Here is a 21,569-nt window from a genome sequence, read left to right as displayed (position 1 = left end):
AGAGCGAGAGAACAAGGGAGCGAGAGAGCGAGAGAACAAGGGAGCGAGAGAGCGAGAGAACAAGGAGCGAGAGAGCGAGAGAACAAGGGAGCGGAGAGAGCGAGAGAACAAGGGAGCGAGAGAGCGAGAGAACAAGGGAGCGAGAGAGCGAGAGAACAAGGGAGCGAGAGAGCGAGAGAACAAGGGAGCGAGAGAGCGAGAGAACAAGGGAGCGAGAGAGCGAGAGAACAAGGGAGCGAAGAGGAGCGAGAGAACAAGGGAGCGAGAGAGCGAGAGAACAAGGAGCGAGAGAGCGAGAGAACAAGGGAGCGAGAGAGCGAGAGAACAAGGGAGCGAGAGAGCGAGAGAGAGAACAAGGGAGCGAGAGAGCGAGAGAGAGAACAAGAGAGCGCGAGAGCGAGAGAGAGAACAAGAGAGCGCGAGAGAGAGAGCGAACAAGAGAGCGCGAGAGAGAGAGCGAACAAGAGAGCGCGAGAGAGAGAGCGAACAAGAGAGAGAGAGAGCGAACAAGAGAGCGCGAGAGAGAGAGCGAACAAGAGAGCGAGAGAGAGAGCGAACAAGAGAGCGAGAGAGAGAGAGCGAACAAGAGAGCGAGAGAGAGAGAGCGAACAAGAGAGCGCGAGAGAGAGAACGAACAAGAGCGAGAGAGAGAGCGAACAAGAGCGAGAAAGAGAGCGAACAAGAGCGAGAAAGAGAGCGAACAAGAGCGAGAGAGAGAGCGAACAAGAGCGAGAGAGAGAGCGAACAAGAGCGAGAGAGAGAGCGAACAAGAGCGAGAGAGAGAGCGAACAAGAGCGAGAGAGCGAGCGAACAAGAGCGAGAGAGCGAGCGAACAAGAGCGAGAGAGCGAGAGAGAGAACAAGAGAGAGCCGAGGAGAACAAGAGAGAGAGCGAGAGAACAAGAGAGAGAGCGAGAGAACAAGAGAGAGAGCGAGAGAGAGCGAGAGAGAGAGCGAGAGAGAGAGCGAGAGAGAGAGCGAGAGAGAGAGCGAGAGAGAGAGCGAGAGAGAGAGCGAGAGAGAGCGAGAGGGAGCGAGAGGGAGCGAGAGGGAGCGAGAGAGAACAAGGGAGTGTGAAAGAAGAGAGAACGAAAAGCGAGAATGAGAGAGAGAACGAAAGCGCGAGAGAGAGAGAGAGAGAGAGAGAGAGAGAGAGAGAGAGAGAGAGAGAGAGAGAGAGAAAAGATGAGAGAAAAGATGGAAGAGAAAGAATAAAAGAGTGAGAGGGAAACAGAATGAAAGTGAAGAGAGAAAAAGGGCGAGAGAGAGAGAAATAGAAGTGCTATAGTGATGTTTGCAGTGGTGTATGTACAGTACAGTATATGCCGGCACTACCTTTGCCCATTTCATATGCACACTCCGCTTTCTGCAGTGACTGTGCTTACCATGTAATGGGCATCATCTCTCTGGTTGCTAATCAAAAAGTACTTATTGACCTGTTTACTATACAGCTGGCTACTCGAGATCAAATCTACAACTAGATACTTATGAAAATACAGAACAGCAACAATTCTTTTAAAGCCCTTCATAAAGAAAAAACAAAAAACAAAAAAACAAAAAAACAAAAAAAAAACACCTTCCTGAGAATATTAGAACTACTCAATATTTGCATCACAGACTCCCTTAGAAGGATCCGACTTGTAGGTGACCAGGCCAAGTCAGTGGGGCATACAGGCCGTTATGGCAAAATGCTGTTTACCCAAAAACTCTATCTCCATCCATGAAGCCCACCACACCCGATTTCAGGTTCTAATTTTAGTTGAGAATAAAAGTAGTACTGTATCTGATTTTACATTTGTTGCACGTTTTGCTTCTCTCATTGAAAGCAAAAAACCGCGTCTTGTGAAGCTCGCCTCCAATTATACCAGCAAAACAATACATGGGCAATTGGGAACTAGGTGAAGAATTCCCAGACACCCGGGGGTTAATAATTACAGCATAAAAATCTATGGGAGCACAATGAGAAAGGACACAATAGCCACATATTCGCTAGAGAGACAACAGAAAAAACAATCATCAAATTTCTAGGATTCATAATTGAAAGGATCAGTCTCTCCCTGCCATTCCGCATTGATCTCTATTCATCCTCTTCTCCCCCCGCAGCTCCAACGCACTAAACACCTATTAAAAAGCTGCTATTTGGCGTTCGATAGCTGGAAAAAAAAAAAAAAAACGGAAGCTCTGAAAACAGAGCCCTCGCTACTTGTCACTTTAGATCAAATATCGATCCCCCCTTCTATCCCTTCCCCCCACCCACCCCTATCATATACCTATAAAAGTATAATACCATACATTACATCCACCAATAATTCCTATAGATCAGACGCCCACACACGCATGCTACGTCGTCTTTCTGCATTATCACTTTAACAATGTATTTTATTTGCAATAATGCAGCAATCTCTGTAGCTTGCGCTCTCTCTACAAGTTAATGGCCAACAATGCAATTAAAATGCTCAATTATACACTATAAAAGATCATAATAAAATCCACGCCGCCTGAAAGTAGTTCGGCGTCCCTGAGCCCACGAAAAGCTGCTAACAGAAGAACGATTTAAGGACTAAAAATTCAGCAGCAAACATGCCGTGCAAATACATTTTTTTTTTATTGGTCTCCGCATTGTTGGTTTACTACTATAGGAATGGCACAATATTTAGGGCCCTTGCACATTAGTGTGCTTAAAAACACATTTTTGATGTGCTTTCAATGCCTTTTTGGTGCGTTTTCTGGATTCATGACTCCCAGCATGCACCTGTGAATTTTGGACACGAATATGTTTTTGATGCATCTCCTATAGAAATCAATAGGAGGCGCGTTTTGGGTGTGCTTTTGAAGGCAGGACTTAAAAATGCAACGTAGCAATGTGATCCTATGACCAAGCCACTGGGGCGAAACGCGTCAGTGGCATGGCCTCTCGGTGGGGAAATGTAGGCTGAAGCCATCCTTTGGTAAATGCTTGAGGGTCCCCGCTCAGGCTGTGAAAGTCCAGTTAGTTGGATGCCGCTGTCCAGTGAGGGTGCAGGCTGAGGAAAGGTCCGTTCAGACCTAAAGCATAGTGCAAAAAAAAAAAAAAAAAAAAAAAAGGAGTAGAGGGGTGCAGGCATGCCAATGTGCCCAACCAGAGCAGTATATGTAATGCGTGAAAGAAGGCGCCGCAATCCCGACCAGACAATAAAGAATGGCTTCAAAATCGATAGCCCCACTCAGCGCCGCTGAAGCCAGGAACTTAACGCCCATGATCCACAGGAGAAGAGGGGTGCAGGCATGCCAATGTGCCCAACCAGAGAAGTATATGTAATGCGTGAAAGAAGGCGCCGCAATCCCGGCCAGCCTTGGTGACACAGACAATAAAGGATGGCTTCAAAATAGATAGCCCGACCACCGCACACCTCACCTCCTTTCACGTATTACATATACTGCTCTGGATGGGCACATTGACATGCCTGCACCCCTCTACTCCTGTGGATCACGGGCGTTAAGTTTCTGGCTTGAGCGGCGCTCTACGCATATGTTTTGAGGGTGCAGCAATGTGAGCAGTTATATAGGGTAATTTTCATGCGCTTTTCACACGTTCACGTAGCGGGAACAAGCGTTCCCGCTCACAATTTTGGTTGAGCGACGGTTTGGGAGTAGTGTGTATCCACCACTCCCAAACCACCTTGCCCCCATTGAAATGAAAGGGCACCGCCACAACACGGAGTTAAAAGTGCCCCGCTGGCGGATGAAAATCGCAGCTAAAACGGTGGTAAAGCCCCACTAACGCCCTTGCCCATTGAAATGAACGGGCAGCGCCGCAACACGGGCGCTTTCAACCCTTTCTTTGGCCGCTAGCTGGGGTTAAAAGCGCCCCGATGGCGGCCAAAAAGCGCAGCTAAAACTACGGTAAAGCCCGGCGAACGCCGGGCGCTTTCAGTGTGGAAGTAGCCTAAAACTTGCGGTTTTCCCCGACCACGATCACAGCAGAATAGCATCCCATTTGGGGTGCAATTAAACAACAACCGCTCCCAAAGTGTCACGGATTCTGCAGCAATTCTGTCCGCGATCCCAAAATTCCAAGATATGAACGTGGCCCTAAGGGCTCGTCTACACACATGGTTGAGCTGCATTTTTACTGCCCCTCAACTACTCCTTTAGCTAGGAAGGCAGTACGCCAGGGGTGTACACATGCCACAGACACAACGCTTTGCAGCAGAAATGATACCCTCTGTGTCACTACAGCCCAGCGAACGCAGCCCATCGCCACACAATGCGCGCTGTCGCGGTGCGGTAGTCCGGCATTTAAGGGGTTAAAACAGGCGGTCGGGACAACACCTGTCAAAATGTTCTCTTAAGAGTGATCCGGGTGCAGATCGGTCTTCAGAGACAACAGCAAGCGTAAACGAACCCTTTAAAATGCCTGAAAAAACGCATTTTAAAAATTCACAAATCGCCAGCAAGATGCTCTGCTCAGGTGTGGATGTAGGCTTATCAGCACATGTGCAAGTGGCAGCGTCTGATTGGCTCCGGTGTGGATGTAGGCTTATCAGCACATGTGCAAGTGGCAGCGTCTGATTGGCTCCGGTGTGGATGTAGGCTTATCAGCACATGTGGAAGTGGCAGCGTCTGATTGGCTCTGGTGTGGATGTAGGCTTATCAGCACATGTGGAAGTGGCAGCGTCTGATTGGCTCTGGTGTGGATGTAGGCTTATCAGCACATGTGCAAGTGGCAGCGTCTGATTGGCTCTGGTGTGGATGTAGGCTTATCAGCACATGTGCAAGTGGCAGCGTCTGATTGGCTCTGGTGTGGATGTAGGCTTATCAGCACATGTGCAAGTGGCAGCGTCTGATTGGCTCTGGTGTGGATGTAGGCTTATCAGCACATGTGCAAGTGGCAGCGTCTGATTGGCTCCGGTGTGGATGTAGGCTTATCAGCACATGTGGAAGTGGCAGTGTCTGATTGGCTCTGGTGGGGATGTAGGCTTATCAGCACATGTGGAAGTGGCAGTGTCTGATTGGCTCTTAGGTTACCCTTTGCTGAGGATTGCAGGAAGGTGATGCCCATCGTCCAATGAGAATGACTGAGGGAAGGAGGTGACAGTGCAATCTACAAGCTCTCATGAAGTTGGGTGGGGAGGATGTAAGCCACAAAGCTGGCTGAACAGAATGAAATAGTCGGCGGGTAGGACGGGCTCCGTCTGGGGATTGCAGCAGAGACTTTAGGATGAAAGTGGATTTCAACTTTAGGGTTTGCGTCGGAGAGAATTTTTTTCTTCCTTCCTGCCACATTGCACATAGAGACTCTGTTTAAAATGTAACCGACTTTTATACCGTTCTTAAAATGCAACCTATGCATCGAATTTGCATTTCTATGGCAAAAACACTGTCACGCGGATAAGAAAAGCGAGCGTTCGTCTGATGTGACAGAGGCGGCGAGCGCACAATACGCCGCTGAAAAGCTTTCAGCGGAAAAGTTGTTTTAACTGTCACACGCCGCGGTAAAAGCTGAAAAACGGACGGATCCACGATGACTGTCATCTCACGTCTATGGGCTGCTTAACAATCCCAAAAGCTTTCCGCTTGTGTGAACCGCGAACACAGCCAATCATCAGAAAACCGCTAACACAAAGAACAAAAAAAAAAAAAAAAAAAACTAAAAAAAGTGACATTTTACTTCTCTCCACCAACCAGAATTCAGCTTCTGATGAACACTCCCGACTTCTGCCTGAAAGCGACACAAACAATATCCCGAAAAATCATCACACACATCCGCTACTTAAAGTGATATTAAACCCACAACCATAAAATGTGTTCTATAGCAGCTTACCAATCATTAGATGTGGTGGCTGCATTAGTTTTCCCTTCTTTAGTCTTTTTTTTTTCAGTTTTCACCTGGTGATCTAGCCAGTAACACACCTCCTGTATTAGGGGGCCTCCACTCTGAATGAAGGAGCACAGGAGGCACAGCAGACAGCTGAATTGTCAGTCTGGGGGCGAGGAGAGTGTTAGATGTACTAGCAGATTTAGATACACTAACAAATTCAAGCCAAACTCCAGCAAGCAGTTTCAGCAAAAAAAAAAAAAAAAAAAAAAGTCCCTTTTCGGATAAAGGTTTTTGTATGAATAAATAAAATCTGATCATTGTAAGCAGCCCTGTCAGTGGTAAATGCAGTGCCGGGACAAGGTCATCTAGAGCCCAGGACGACCATGCCAAACAGCACCCCCCCCAAAATAAAAAAAAAAACACTGAGCACTAATCTGCATGCTTCCCCCTAAGCATAAGTACAAAACCAACCCCCCCCCCCGCTGAAATCCCCCCTCCCAGCACAAATCGTTGCCCCTCACCCCCCAGCACAAATGCTAATGCCCAAAAAAGAAAAAAAAAAAAAATACTCCTCTTAGCACAAGTCCTCTACCTGTCAAATGTTCCCTCTAAATATACAAGTAAACGTCCCCCCCCCCATGCACACATCTGCCTCCCAGCACTAATCTTCCCCCCACCCCTAGCACAAGTCCTCCCCCCACAAATTTCCCCCAATCATTCCTAACAGTATAAACTCCCCCCCCCATTTCCCCTCCTAGCACAATTCTCCTCCCCCACTACCCCATCACCCCTTCTAACACCAACCCCTCATATCCCCCCCCTCCTAGCACAAATCCCCCTAAATCACCTTGCCTACCACACCCTCCCAAAATTTCCCCTCCTAGAACAGTTCTTAGCCCCTGCCTCCCCTCAAAATTCCCCCTCCCAACACAAATCCCATCCCCCCGAATCTCCTTGCCCCCCCCCCCCCCCACACCACACATCATACCACAGTGCCCAGGGCAGCCGCCCTTCCTGTCCACCCCCTGTCCCAGCCCTGGGTAAATGGTTTGTCTCATCCTTGTGAACTGATACATCTGGAGAAGAGTTTTTTTTTTTTTTTTTTTTTTCCAGAAGAACAAACAAACTCGCTGCGCCAGATGAAAACAAAAAGCCAAAAAAAAAAAAAAACGAATACAGCCATCACATCTAAGAACTGGTAAGCTGCAATAATAAATGTTTGTTTTTGGGTTTAATACAGTTTTAATAGCCCTGTAATCTGTTTTCCTTGTTCTCCATGTGGAGGCGGCCATCTTGGAAGAAGGAGGGCTTTACTTCCTCATATCAGAGAACAGGGAGCCGCACAATAATGACATCAAGTGAGTGGGCTTCCCTATTATGTCACGTGACAAATGTGCGCAGAAGAAAAAGAAAAAGAGCGACGCGTGTCGCACAGAATGGATGTGATTTAAATCACTAGTAAAAAGGCTTGTTTTTTTTTTTGTTTTTTTTTCACAAGAAAAAGAAAAAGGCTTGATTTAAATCATAATTTTTAAAGAGCAACTGTCATCTCTGTCCCGCAGTGGCTCCTCCTCTGACCCGCTGGTGTCTCACCGACAGTCCCATTCACTTTAATGGGACGGCTGGTGATGCGGCAGTGACACAACAAGGTGAGGGACGTGGCGGCAGCAGGTGAGTGGATGCCCGCTAACAGGCGCTGCCATGATGGATCTGAAATGACAGGTGCTCTTTAAATGTAAGGACTTGTTCTTACTGGTAGCTAAAATCTTTTAATATTTGCAAACAAAATGAAGGTTTCCTATTTAGAATAATAATCTGTCAGGTTAGTAAAACAGAGATATCAGAACCGATTCAATCATACAGTTTGTAGTGTACATAGATTTGCAAATAAATGGAATAAAGGAATATTGCTGAACTTTGTTTTATCTGATGGTTACTGTGAAATTGTGTAAATGTATCAGCACTGTATACGTTATCTCAGCTTGGATTCACTGAATGAGTTTACCAAAAATGTAAATATTGCAGAATATACAGCCTCATGCTACAATAACTAAGCTCCAGTTCATGCTGAATAAACTAAATGATTAATGTATCTTAAATAGAAAACTATCTTTAGATAGACTTTTACGCCAAAAGCATTTTATTAAAATAAATTTGATAAAAATCAAAAAATCTGATTTAAAAAAAAAAAAAAAAAATTTGAAAAAAAATGATTTAAACCGGAGGTCCGTCGAAAAAAATTATTAAGAGCCAGCAGCTACAAATACTGCAGCTGCTGACTTTGTCGGCTCTAGGCTGCTGCCACCGCCATCCTCGGTAAGGGAATCGGGAAGTGAAGCCGAGCGGCCTCACTTCCTGGTTCCCTACTGCGCATGTGCGAGTTGCGCTGTGCGTCCTCACTGATCCTTGCTGTGTTCTGGGACCTGTGTGTCTCTCAGAATACAGCGGGGAGAGGACAGAGTAGGCGTTGGAAGTGGCATAGGTGCCGCGGTGATCTATGCCAGGAAGTGGAAGCAAATACCTGTATTAGACAGGTATCTGCTCCCTCCTCCCCCCTGAAAGGTACCAAATGTGACACCAGGGGGGGAATTCCAAAAAGTGGAAGTTCCATTTTTGGGTGAAACTCCACTTTAAATTAAAAAAAAAAAATCATAAAAAAACCAATCTGATTTAAATTAAAAAAAATAAAATATGATTTAAATAAAAAAATAAAACCCAATTTAAATTTAAAATAATAATCCGATTTAAATAAAAAAGATAAAATATAATTTAAACAAAACACAATTTAAATTTTAAAAATAATAATCCGATTTAAATAATATACGATTTAAATAAAACCCAAATTTAAATAAAAAAAAAAAAAAAATAATCCGATTTAAATAAAAAAAGATTTTTTTTTTTTTTTCCCAAATATCATCGATTTATATCCACCCTGGTTTTGCAGGCATCAATGGAGCTTTAAGCCGGCCATAGATGGATCAAAAATTGTCCGAATTTCGATTAATCTATGGGTGACTGAAGTCGATCAATCACCCTCAAGTAATGGTGGCACCAATATCAGATTACGGGAGGCACAGACCTTCTTTAGTACGGTTACAGGGGGGAGGGGGGGGGGGGCTACAAAGGACTATGTGGCTTCCGGGAGACGCTGTGCATCCACCCAGCACTGCGCAGGGAATAACAATTCTTCGCTGCAATTCATGGATCAGGCCAGGACAATCATTTCCATCTGCAGTTTGTGTTCCTAGCGCTTCTCTCCGTTGGGTTAAATGCCAGATCTATATTGAGATTCTGCTTTCCTGCTATGCACAGGCTTCCTGGCGATAAGGAGCGCACATGTGCTCTGGATGCCACCGTCCCACTCCCGGCCCACTGCAGGACGCCTTAACACGTTCCCAACGCACAAATCCAACCGCCTTCTGCCAACAAATCCCAACCGTTTACAAAGTCAATTAGCTGAGGAGGATTTCAGTGGGGGGCATCACACCACTAAATTTGTCTCATCACCGGGACTATGGAAGCTGTGCTTTCTTCGCACTTACCTATATGTAAACAAAGTAAACAAATCCCACTTTAGAAATAGCTCTACAACACAGCAACAAGAGTTCTATTTTAACACATATCATAAAGGAAAAATAAAATAAAATACCATGTCTGAAGTGCAATTAAACCCAAGAAAAAAAAACATTGAAAATATAGCAGCTCATCAGTCCTTAGATGTGGTGGCTGCATTCGCTTTTTTTTTTTCTCTCCATTTTTCCTACTTTATTTTCCTGGTGGTGATCCCACCAGCAACAACACACTTCCTGTCCTGGGTGACAATGCTTAATCACCTTACTGCATCTACGGAGGAGCAGCATAGTCACCCCAGTCTGCTCATTCTTGACTTGAACTACAAAACACCTTCTTCTCAACACCACCCCCCACCCCCCACCCATAACACACCCCTGCATTGGGGGTCAGCAGCAGTAAAAGTTAACCCCCTCCCATAGGGGGTAAATTTTCAATGCCACGGACCACCAGTGTGTGTCTAGGGAGAAGAGGTTGGTGTATTGACACCAGTGCTGAGGGTTATGATTGCATCCACTGTCACCAATGTTGGGGGCTCCTTCCATTGCCACCGACACCATTGCTGGGGTTTGATATTGCATCCACTGACACTACTGGTGGGGGTTATTATTGCATCCACTGACACTACTGGTGGGGGTTATTATTGCATCCACTGACACCAATGGTAGGGGGTCATTATTGCATCCTCTGACACCAATGGTGGGGGTTATTATTGCATCCACTGACACCAATGGTGGAAGTTATTATTGCATCCACTGACACCAATGGTGGAAGTTATTATTGCATTCACTGACACCAATGGTGGAAGTTATTATTGCATCCACTGACATCAATGGTGGCAGATATTATTGCATCCACTGACACCAAGGTTGGGAATTATTGCTGTGACCACGGACACCAAATGCTGGTGGTTACTATTATTGCCACTGACACAAATGTTGGACATTATCATTGCATCCTCTGACACCAATGGTGGGGGTTATTATTTTACTGCCACTGCCACCAATGCTGGGGTTATTGTGATTCAATTTCTTTTGTGTCATGCATTGCTATTCATTGCAAAAAAATGCAGCAGAGCCAACATTTTTGAGTGTTGCTGTGCGCTACAGCACATTCATTTTAATTTAACTTAAAGTGGTTGTATACCCCTTTCGAAAATTTTACGGTTTAGGAGATAAACTGTACGGTTTAGGAGATATTCCCCTTGGATGCTCCCGGACCTTGCCGGAATGGAGGACTCCTGCGCGCATGCGGTGCATACTAGCTCATTATGTCAGTTTTTTTTTTTTTTTGTATTTTTTTTTCTGCGGGTATACAACCGCTTTAACGTGATGCACCTCAATACACGAAATTGCGCTGCTACTGTGCGCCCCTTTGATAGTGTTGGGGGGCCACCACTTGAGGCCATCTAAGTTTCAAGTTGACCTCCACCGCTCTATAGCATTGCATCTATGGAATACGGTGCACGCTTACAGCACGGGAGGAGGTATATGTAAACAATACAGGTTTTGGGTCAAACGTTTTGTAATTGTTTTTTAAGTGTTAAAGAAATCCACTGTCCTTTTCATCATTTACTTGTGCAAAATTGTCACTGTAGAAATATAAATGTAATTCTGGGTGCTTCTGTCTTCACAGCTTCCTTGGCTTTTTTGTAGAGAGAGTTCAGCAGTAACTGCTCACTTGTGAACCACCTCTCTCCAATTGATCTTCCATAGAGCGTCATGTGAACTAAAGACAGGAAAGGGTGGAGAATGTAGATCTTCCGACTCATTTAGTTGCCTGTGTTTTGTATCTAGCTCCATAGGAAGGAATCAAGAGACACCCTCTTTTACAGCAGACATTGAGAGCCACAGAAAACTGGCAGTCAGGAGCTGCAGCGCTCCATAATAGACATAAAAAATATTCACTGGACTGAAAAGGATATAAAAAAAAAAAATTAACATGTTGCTCTAAACAAAGAAAATCTGTACCATAACCCTACATGTGCTCTTTAGATAAAGGACGAAATGGCTGCCTAAAAAATGACCGCTCAGTCATGTCATAATGTAACTGATGGGCTGAAGGTGATCTGACAAGGTGTCCATCTCCAAAGCTTATAGATGACATGAGCTTTTTAAACGCTTGACCTGGCTTCCCCGGCCAACGTGAAAACGGAGATAATGGTTTCAAACAACTGCGGTGACAGCTTCAATGGAAGATGGCACTTCCTGCGTCACATTACACCAGAGCTGGTTTCAGGTCTGAAAAGGTCCATCAAAAGACACTTGTTGACTATAACAAACAAAAAATAAATAAAAAGTTGAATTTACTACGGGCACGCCATACTATAGATACCAAGCAAAGAAGTGGATTTACACTGACTATGCTACCAAGGATATGCATACCTGGTTTGCATGGTCAGATGAGACCAAGAAGCCGGCAACATGAAGAGGACTGGCAGGATCACCACATATTTAAGCTAACCAAAAATTAAGAGCATTTACATCTTAGGAAGGCAAGAGCAATGCAAAATGTAACATTTTATCATTTGGGGCAACACACAGAAGATGAACATGCCCATATTAAAATATAGCAACCAGTATGCAGTATTCCAGCTGATGTTATTTCCATAGAGCCATGTGCATGTACTCTTGTGTATGTTAACTCAAATAATGAAATGCATCTTACTAGTTACTAGGATGCAGGTGGCGGCTATTGCCACCTGGCGTCCTTCGTTGCTAGGCTGCAGACAGTGCTTTCTGCCTAGCATCCGCTATTGCTAGGATGCAGGCAGTTATTGCCGCCTCGCATTCTTGGTTGCTAGGATGCAGGCAGTCATTGCCAATTAAGCTGGCCATAGACCGATTCTAACCATCTATGGACAGGCTGAATGTACCCAAACTGATCGATCAAGTTGGGTACAACCAGCCTGTCGTCTTTTCCATACGATTACAGCTAGCTTCTCTTATAGCCATTAGCAATAATCACGGTGTTCTCCTAGCAGGAACAGCTTCCCCCACCCCCCCCCACCCCCCCCCGCAGGGAGAATCCAATGGTTCCGCAGGAGGAAATCAAGCAATTTTCTTTCCCGCAACCATGGAACCGATCCATCTATGGCTGGCTTAAGTGTCCTCCATTGCTAGGATGCAGACAGCTTTTGTTACCTAGGGTCCTCAGCTGTCAGGATACAGGCCGCTACTGCTGCCTAGCTTTTCCGTCACTAGAATGCAGGCAGCTTTTCACTGCCTACAGTCCTCCACTGCTAGGACACAGGTGGCTATGGACACACAACGTCTTTGCTTGCTAGTGTGCAAGCAGCTATTGCCACCTTGCACCTTCAGTTGCTAGGACACAGGTGGTTTCTGCCACTTTGTATTCTCAGTTGCTAGAATGAAGGCAGCTAATGCTTCCTAGCATCCCCTGGTGCTAGAATGCAGGAGGCTTTTGTTGTTTAGCATCCTTAGTTGCTGGAATGTGGGGAGCTTTTTTTTTTTTTGCCTAGCGTAATCCGTTAATAGGACACAGGCAGCAATCGCCGCCTATCTTTACCGTCGCTAGGATGCAGGCGGCTATTGCAGCCCAGCGTCCTTTGTTACTAGGCCACAGGTGGCTATTGCCACCTAGAGTTTGCTTGCTAGGATGCAGTCAGACATTACGGTTTAGCATCCTTTGTTCCTAGGATGTAGGCAGCTCTTGTACTCCAATAGAGTACATTTGTGCTGTACAAAGTATAGTGAGTTTATCAATCTTTACACAGCTGTATGCACAGGCCCATAGAAAACTGATAAAAACGCCACATTTTTTGTCGCCGTGACCATGAGCCCTAAAAAAAACTGCAGTAAAAGCATGTTACAGAAAAAAAAAAATGAAAACGGAACAAGGGGCCCCAGAGCCAGGGTGCCGCCATACGCCGACACCGACAGGTAGACGTAAACAATACAGAATTATTACCACTTGGCCGTGTCGTGCCAGATTCCACACAAAGAGCACAGCGGGCAGGAGAACCACCAAAAGCAGGCAAGCGACAGAATATTTGGGCGTCGAGAACAAAAAGGGGAAAAAAAAAAGTCAGAATTTTACTCATCTTTCCCCATTTATCAGCAAAAGACTGATAAACGCATTGTTCTCCCGAGCCTACACCTGTCACCGGGAGAATGAAAAGTGACAGGTGCTGGAACGTTCCGCACTCCCCTCATTACATCCCAGATCTGATTAGCGAAAGTACTGCTTGCCAGTCACCGCAAAAAAAAAAAAAAAAATAAAAAATTCACGTTTTTTGTTAATATATATGAATACTAAAAAGCCTGTCGGATGTGATGGCTAGGTGGAACTTGCAGCAGTCACATTTAAAACCGTTTAAATGGGGAGAAGAGCAAAAAAGATTTAAATGAACAAAAGAGAATGAATATGCAACCGATTTAACCTCTTCTTGTCTAGTTTGCAGATAAACGTTCCCCTGAATGATGCTTTGTATTGAGGAAATGGTAATCTACTATACCCTTAGGAACTAGGAGCCCGCAGATCTGTGCTCTCTCAACTGGGCCCCAGGCATCACCAATAGCTCCGAGTTCACATCAATCAGCATGGTTTCCGATCAAGGTCAGCTATGACATGGCGATCACATGGCTTTGTTTAAAAACAAAGTCATCATACAGGTTGATAGTTCCCACTCTACTTTTTAAAGTAAACATTGTTGCTCAGTGAGAAGGTCCACTTTATTCAAGGCGTCCCCCTCCTTTATAAAAGGAATACTATATTTACCTTTCCCCAGTTTCCACCCATTATACCTAAGCAAGGGCGACGTCATCCCCCTTCTGGCCAAATCTTGGAGAATGTTGAGTAGCCCAAATCTCACAAGAATCATCCTACACTATGTTGTAGAGCAGGGGTGTCGAACTCAATCTCACTGCAGGCTGCGTCAGCAGTATGGTTGCCCTCAAAAGGCCGGTTGTATCAGGGGAGGGCTGCGTACAGAGTGCAGAGCTCAGGGGAGGGCTGCGTACAGAGTGCAGAGCTCAGGGGAGGGCTGCGTACAGAGTGCAGAGCTCAGGGGAGGGCTGCGTGCAGAGCTCAGGGGCGGGCTGCGTACAGAGTGCAGAGCTCAGGGGTGCGCTATGCACAGTGTGCAACTCCAATGGAGTTTCGCCAAATTTCAGCTGCAAAACTGAGTGCGAGGGCCACATAAAAAGGCCCTCGCACGGGCCTTGTGTTTGACATATGTGCTGTAGAGTCTTCTCTCGAAAATTTTAACTGCTTAGCATGCCCAAGGATCAGCAGGAGCATGACGCCACTCCCTGCAATACACAATCGGGGAAGACTTTTATGCACCGTTTAGGAAAGGGAGAGGAGGACAGATGGAATAAGTGGACCTTGCCTAAGCCTGGATTCACACATGAGCATTAGCAATTCCTGTCATTGCCAGGCATTTTCAGCAGGAAGAGACCGTTGTTAGATGAGTTACACCCGTTTCAGAAGCTCGTTAAACCAAAAATATAAAAAGGCATTATCCTGGGGGGGGATTTTCAGTCCTTTTCTCATAAAGGGTTGGCAATAAGTTCCACTTTTATGGCAAAAAAGTTGAGGGATACATTTTATTATGGCATGTACAAATAATACATTTCAGATTTATGGAACCTTCACAAAGCAAAACCAAGGCTGCATTTAAAAAAGGCAAAAGACCAAAGTCCATCCAAGTCAAAACCACCATAGAAAATGACTCGTTATACTGAACACCACACACAGATGCCTTTACATATAACATCATATTCTAGAAACGGGACCATACTGCCCACTGTACACCTTGCAAGGAAATATAAAAGGCGTCTTGGACATCACCAAAGCCATTGGCAACAAAATGGCTGCAGCTAGGCACTGTCTGTAACAAGCCGAAGCTGCTTAAAAGAAACCTTCAAAACATCAACACAAAAAAAACACTTTGCATAAGGCCGAACTGCTACAAAGATGCAAATTCTGGATTTACGTGGGACCAAATCTGTTCAGCTGCAAGCTGAGGCCTTTGTCAAGAGCCACCACGCACGGTCCACAACAACAAGCTGCCTTTTTGCCACAGAAGTGTCCCAAAAACAACAAAGTCGTTCCCGTATGACCGTACCTTTTTCATCCTGCCACTGCGGGTGCCAGCAAACACGACCGTGTGTCCACTATAATCATAGGCGGCTACTGACGTCATACCATCCTCCTTATCGACGAAAAGCGGGGTTCCTTCAATGGTGACAGTCCCTCCTAAAGGCTGATTAAAGTCCTGACCGCAGAAGTTATCATCAATCTGCAGGGGCTGAAAGACAAAAAAGGAAAAATGAAGAGAATTAAAACACAGATATATAGCTTGTTTTAAACTTTTTAGCTGTTGCCTAGATACAGCGTGGCCTATGACCACTGAGACTGCTGGCTGCTTTATCCCCCATGGCATACAAGGGCCAAGGGGCACAATGATAAAAATATAAGATGTAGAAAACTGCCTAGTCTGCCCCATAGCAACTCAATTCCATCATTGTTTAAAGTGAGCTGGAAAAAATGAGTAAATATTGCGCAATGAATGCAGTTGCTATAGAAAACTCAGGTAGCAGTTCTGGCAGACACGTTTTTTTCTTACAAGTGGTGACAGAGAATTGACCCTGAATATTGAAGCCAGTAATGGTTGCACCTGTGTCAAGAACCCTCCGACACAGCTTTTCTAAGCTAGGGTTCCTTCACAGGACACTAGGGGCTCCTAAAGACATGAACCATTTCTGCCTCTCATAAGTATCCACTGACACAAATAACATTTTAAGCCATGTGAAAGGAGCATTCTTCCCACTGATCACCAATGCAAGGAGCATTCTCCCCACTGACCGCCAATGCAAGGAGCATTCTTCCCACTGACCACCAATGCAAGGAGCATTCTCCCCACTGACCGCCAATGCAAGGAGCATTCTCCCCACTGACCGCCAATGCAAGGAGCATTCTTCCCACTGATCGCCAATGCAAGGAGCATTCTTCCCACTGACCGCCAATGCAAGGAGCATTCTTCCCACTGACCACCAATGTAAGGAGCATTCTTCCCACTGACCACCAATGCAAGGAGCACTCTTCCCACTGACCACCAATGTAAGAAACATTCTTCCCACTGACCGCCAATGCAAGGAGCATTCTTCCCACTGACCGCCAATGCAAGGAGCATTCTTCCCACTGACCGCCAATGCAAGGAGCATTCTTCCCACTGACCGCCAATGCAAGGAGCATTCTTCCCACTGACCGCCAATGCAAGGAGCATTCTTCCCACTCACCGCCAATGCAAGGAGCATTCTTCCCACTGACCGCCAATGTAAGAAACATTCTTCCCACTGACCACCAATGCAAGGAGCATTCTTCCCACTGACTGCCAATGCAAGGAGCATTCTTCCCACTGACCGCCAATGTAAGAAACATTCTTCCCACTGACTGCCAATGCAAGAAGCATTCTTCCCACTGACCACCAATGTAAGAAGTATTCTTCCCACTGACCACCAACATAAGGAGCATTCTTCCCTATATACCATGACCAAAAAAAAAAAAAAAACAGTGGACTTTACTGGCAATGAATGATCTACCACACATCAATGAGTAAGTATTTACCAACACAAAAAAAAAAAAAAAAAAAAAAAAAAAATCAGTGGACTTTACTGGCAGTGAATGGGGGAACTCATACATTTGATAAAGTTTCAATTTTAATACAAAAGCTAAAATGTTTAGCTTTTGTAAGAAAGTTTCAATGTTATCAAATGTATGCGTTTCCCATTCACTGCCAGTAAAGTCCACTGATTTTTTTTTTTGTCATGGTATATAGGAAGAATGCTCCTTACATTGGGGGTCAGTGGAAAGAATACCCCTTACATTGGGGGTCAGTGGGAAGAATACTCCTTACATTGGAGGTCAGTGGGAAGAAATTCATGAAATATCTAGAATAAGATGCACATCATTTTATTATGCATCCTACCTACCAGATAGAAATAACTTCTACTATTATTGCTTTAGGAGTCTTCATACATATTTCGCCCCTTTTTTACACTTTGTAGCCCATCTGGAGTAGAGACAGCAATACAGACCTCTCAATTTATCATGGTCTTATCTATCTTATCTATATATTTTATTATATATTCCTTGAGTTTCCTTTTCCTCTGTCTTCTGGCTCTCTAGTTTTCTTACTTGTATTTTCAGGTATGCAGTCTTTGACCATCTCTTGTATAATGTTTGCAGTCTTTCACTATCTACTGTTCCATGTCCACAGTTTCTGACCATCACCTGTATCATGTCTGCCAACATGATACAAGGGAAGGTCTGACCATCCCCTAGATCATGTCGGCAGTCTCTGACCATCCCCTAGATCACGTCGGCAGTCTCTGACCATCCCCTAGATCATGTCGGCAGTCTCTGACCATCCCCTAGATCGAGTCGGCAGTCTCTGACCATCCCCTAGATCATGTCGGCAGTCTCTGACCATCTCCTAGATCATGTCGGCAGTCTCTGACCATCTCCTAGATCATGTCGGCAGTCTCTGACCATCCCTTGTATCACATCCATAGTCTCTGATTATATCCTGTTTTATGTCTGTGGTCTCCGACACTGGTGATGTTGAGGGCCCATATCAAGAAAAGTTGACCACCGCTGACCTAAGGGCCATCCCTGTGGATTAACTCCCCCCATTAGTCCGGACCATGAAAATACCGTACAGTACAGGTGCAGGTTATCTTTTATACAGCCTACAACTGGGAAATGTCCCCAGATGGATTTAATTGAGCACAACCAGGTGTAAAACAGGAATGTTCAGGGCAAACATTTTGAATCTCAAGTTGTATATATGATTTCCTGCATCTAACAGCATTTTGCTACTAGCTTCAGTCTTTCTAAATAAGGATTTAATAAAGAGAGAAAAAAAAAAATAGATAGATAGGATATATATATATATATATATACATACATACATATCTATATCTCTCTCTATATCTATCTATCTATAGAGAGAGAGAGAGAGAGAGAGAGAGAGAGAGAGAGAGAGAGAAAATGATTGTGTGCTTTTTCACAAGACAAGCAGTTCAGAAACTACAACTGAAAACCCGCCTGAAGCAACATGGCTGACCTTATGAAAAACCATAGGCTCCATAGGGAATGTTCTAAACAATGCTCCCCGGTAAAAATAATAGGGAAAATATTTCAAGCACTAATTATTTGTAAAATAATAACCTGCACTTTGAAAAACAATATATCCTTGCTTGAAGGCTTTGAGGAAAGGATGCAGCGAGGCGTTGCAGATGCAGGGTGTGTTCTCCGGGAGTGTCAGTTGGGAGTGTGAACGCGGCAGGTGGCAAGGTTAAGAAACAAAAGGGGAAACTATTTTGATGCTTTCAGAAAAGAAAGCCAGGCCCCCGGCTCGCTCTGAGTAGGTTAGGTTGACACGGAGAAGACACGAGGTCTCACTGACGCAGAGAAAACCACTTTCTTTTCTTTTTTTTTTTTTTTTTTTCTTTGCACGGGTGAATATTCATGTCGTCTTCAAAAATAAAGAGCTGCTCTTGCTGTCATGTCAAGGCAGCAGAAGAGTGTCAGCAAAACCCAAGACGTATACTTATCATCCTCGTACACAGTTTCAACTGTTCAAACGCCATTTACAAAAAAATCACATCGGTCCAATGCTGTTCAGCACTGTCCTGAAGGGCCTCATTTATGCAGAGTTGAAGGAATAATAAGAAACTGAGCAAAAAATTGTGTTTTAAGTAAACTTATTGGGTCTTCCATAAAGTTTCCTCCAACCTTAGCATACCAGTTGCATAGAATTGGCATCATTAAAAAATGGGTTTACAATTTTTTAAAATAACCTTTTGGTAAAAAAAAAAAAAAAAAAGGGGAAGAAGGCACACCAACCCATTCCTACAGAAACAGTTGAACTAACTCTCTCAGATGAAAGTCAGGTCTAGGCTGCCTATATCAGGGTAAGGGGAAGAATATGCAACACTCCACAACTCAGTAATGCAACATTAGACGTCTATACAGTCAGTCAATCACTAGGCCCAAGTGTTGTCACATGGGGGCAAGGAGGCGATTGTCGGACCCTACGCAGGTTTTGGGAAGAACCTTTGGAAGCCTTTCATCAAGTTGCTCCTTCCCTCCATCACTAGGGTAATCCGTCACTTCTTGCTGCCTGTATGTGCAAGTACAGGTTCACTTTAGAAGCAACTAGTCACCATTGGGCATCTGATTATCTGACTTTGGCTATTGAATTGTCATCAATATGCAAATTTATAGGTCAAGGATTATTGGAATTTCCCATTTACTTGGTTTCCCTCCTTGTCAAAGAAGGAGTATCAACCCGAGCACCAAGCTTTAAGGCCATCCAACAGCTCCCTGTTTCCTTCACCATCTTCATGGGCTCCTTTGTCTTTGGGCCATGCCATTAACTTTCTGAGCTCAGTGCTGATAACAGATATTCAAACTGATATAAAATGCTGCTTGAGACTAAAATAAAAGACAAAAAAGTTTTTTTTTTAACGGATTGATTTATTCACCTCGAGCAACCTGGGCGAAGGGTCAGTCATCAGCCCTGAGCTCAAGAAGGAGACAGGTGAGCCCTAATGCCTGTATGGAGAGGGTCTGGTATGACCAGGAGAGAATATATTCAAATAACAGCGCACACCCTATACCTGACAGCTAAAGCCGGTCATAGACGGCTCAAAATCCGTCTGGTTCAGCAAGGGCCTGACCACTTGCAATAATTATGTGGACAGGCTGGTTGTACTGAAGTCGATCCATCAATAGACTTAAAGCGGAGTTCCACTCAAAAACGGAAGCTCCGCTCATCTACCTCCTCTCCCCCCTTCGGTGCCACATTTGGCACCTTTTGTGGCGGGGGGTACCCGTTTTTGACAGGTACCCTTCCTTGCTTCGGGAGACCTTGCCGCAGGAAGTTCGGCCCCCCTCCTCTTTCCCCCTCTGCCAGGCCATTCAGAAAGCATGACACGCTTGGCGCATGCGCAGGCTTCACTGCTGGTTTCCCTTACAAGGAATGGTGTCAGCAGCACCTGAGAGCAGATTGAAAAATCGGCTAGGTCGCCGACATCGCGGGTCCCCTGGACAGGTAAGTGTCCCAATATTAAAAGTCAGCAGTTACAGTATTTGTAGCCGCTGACTTAATTTTTGGAGAGGGGGGGGGGGGGCTGGAGATCCACTTCAAGTACAATCAGTCTTTTTCTGCTCAATCACTGCTGGGGGCTATAGCCCCCAGCAGCAATCATTGTATTTTGCAGGTAAGGAAGGCTCCCTGCTGGCAAAACACAACAGCTCCGTAGGAGGGATTGCCCTATCAACACTGACTGAAATCAACCCGCGGAGGAAGTAAAGAAAATTGCATAATGTATAGCCTGTCTAAGGCTGCACTATTAAAAGTTGAATTCTGGGATAACCCTAACTACTCCTAAAAATTGTCCCTCGCCCCTCCTAACACCTATGCTGGCTAACCTGTGTAAGAAAGATGTACGGTATATACTTATCTATTCTCAGCACACTCTGGTAAGGGCATGTGATTCTGCTTCAGACCAGAGCAAGCCCAGAATAGGTAAGTAGCCAAACCAGTCCGGTCACATGATCCCCTGCGTCAGCCAGCAGAGGATAGAAGAGAGTGCTCCAAAAGTGGTTAGTAAAGCCTGGAGCGTTGCCATTACCCCTAAGCTTACTATGGCCCATCAGTTGTTTTCGATCCCTGTCCTGCAGTGGTCCTGGCTACCACAGGGAGCTGGATCACGTGACCAAAAACAAGCAAGTATACAGATCTTTCTTACACAGGTTTGTAGGCAGGTGCAGTCTGCTTCCTCCACTGTAAGTAGCACCCAACTGGAGCGGCATTACAGTATGGAGAGGAAGTCGAGGGAAACTTGGTTTCTGTGGTTTCCTGGAGGCAGTATTCCGGTTGGCTACACTTAGTCCAGGTGAACCTTGACAGCCATCTTGGGTCAGCAGAGTCTTTTTAAGTCCCTGCCTACAGGTTTTGGCATGCATTTTTGAGTGGGTAAGTATAGGGACTGGTTACCCGTCTGCCAGGAACAGTACTAGCAGCAGAGAAAGGTTCCAGTCGAGAAGGAAAAGCATAGGGTTCACAACTTCTCTGAACATCTTCCCCCCCGTTTGAGCATGAGCAGGCAATTCAGCTGATTCCTGCTTCACTACACTCAGTTGGAATTTGTAAGTGTTCTTGG

At 45.1% G+C, this 21,569-nt stretch overlaps 1 protein-coding gene and 1 long non-coding RNA gene across 5 annotated transcripts in view; one reads left to right on the top strand and one right to left on the bottom strand.

The window, feature by feature from the left end:
• The window catches only part of LOC141102893 (uncharacterized), a 35,768-nt gene extending 26,301 nt beyond the window's left edge, over positions 1–9,467 (top strand). The window contains exons 2-3 of the long non-coding RNA XR_012235213.1: positions 6,913–6,997; positions 7,084–9,467. This is a non-coding gene — a long non-coding RNA (uncharacterized lncRNA). The remainder of the gene's footprint in view (positions 1–6,912; positions 6,998–7,083) is intronic.
• The window catches only part of PLXNA1 (plexin A1), a 429,988-nt gene extending 414,348 nt beyond the window's left edge, over positions 1–15,640 (bottom strand). For all 4 annotated transcript variants that reach the window (XM_073591927.1, XM_073591928.1, XM_073591929.1 and 1 more), the window contains exon 1: positions 15,461–15,640. In XM_073591927.1, the coding sequence (XP_073448028.1) occupies positions 15,461–15,538 (78 nt within the window). In that variant the 5' untranslated portion in view covers positions 15,539–15,640. The remainder of the gene's footprint in view (positions 1–15,460) is intronic.
• Positions 15,641–21,569: the final 5,929 nt, after the last annotated feature.

The sequence above is a fragment of the Aquarana catesbeiana genome, linkage group LG07 (assembly GCF_042186555.1).
Source record: "Aquarana catesbeiana isolate 2022-GZ linkage group LG07, ASM4218655v1, whole genome shotgun sequence".
Classification (NCBI taxonomy): domain Eukaryota; kingdom Metazoa; phylum Chordata; class Amphibia; order Anura; family Ranidae; genus Aquarana; species Aquarana catesbeiana.
This window is presented reverse-complemented; position numbering and strand designations above follow the sequence as displayed.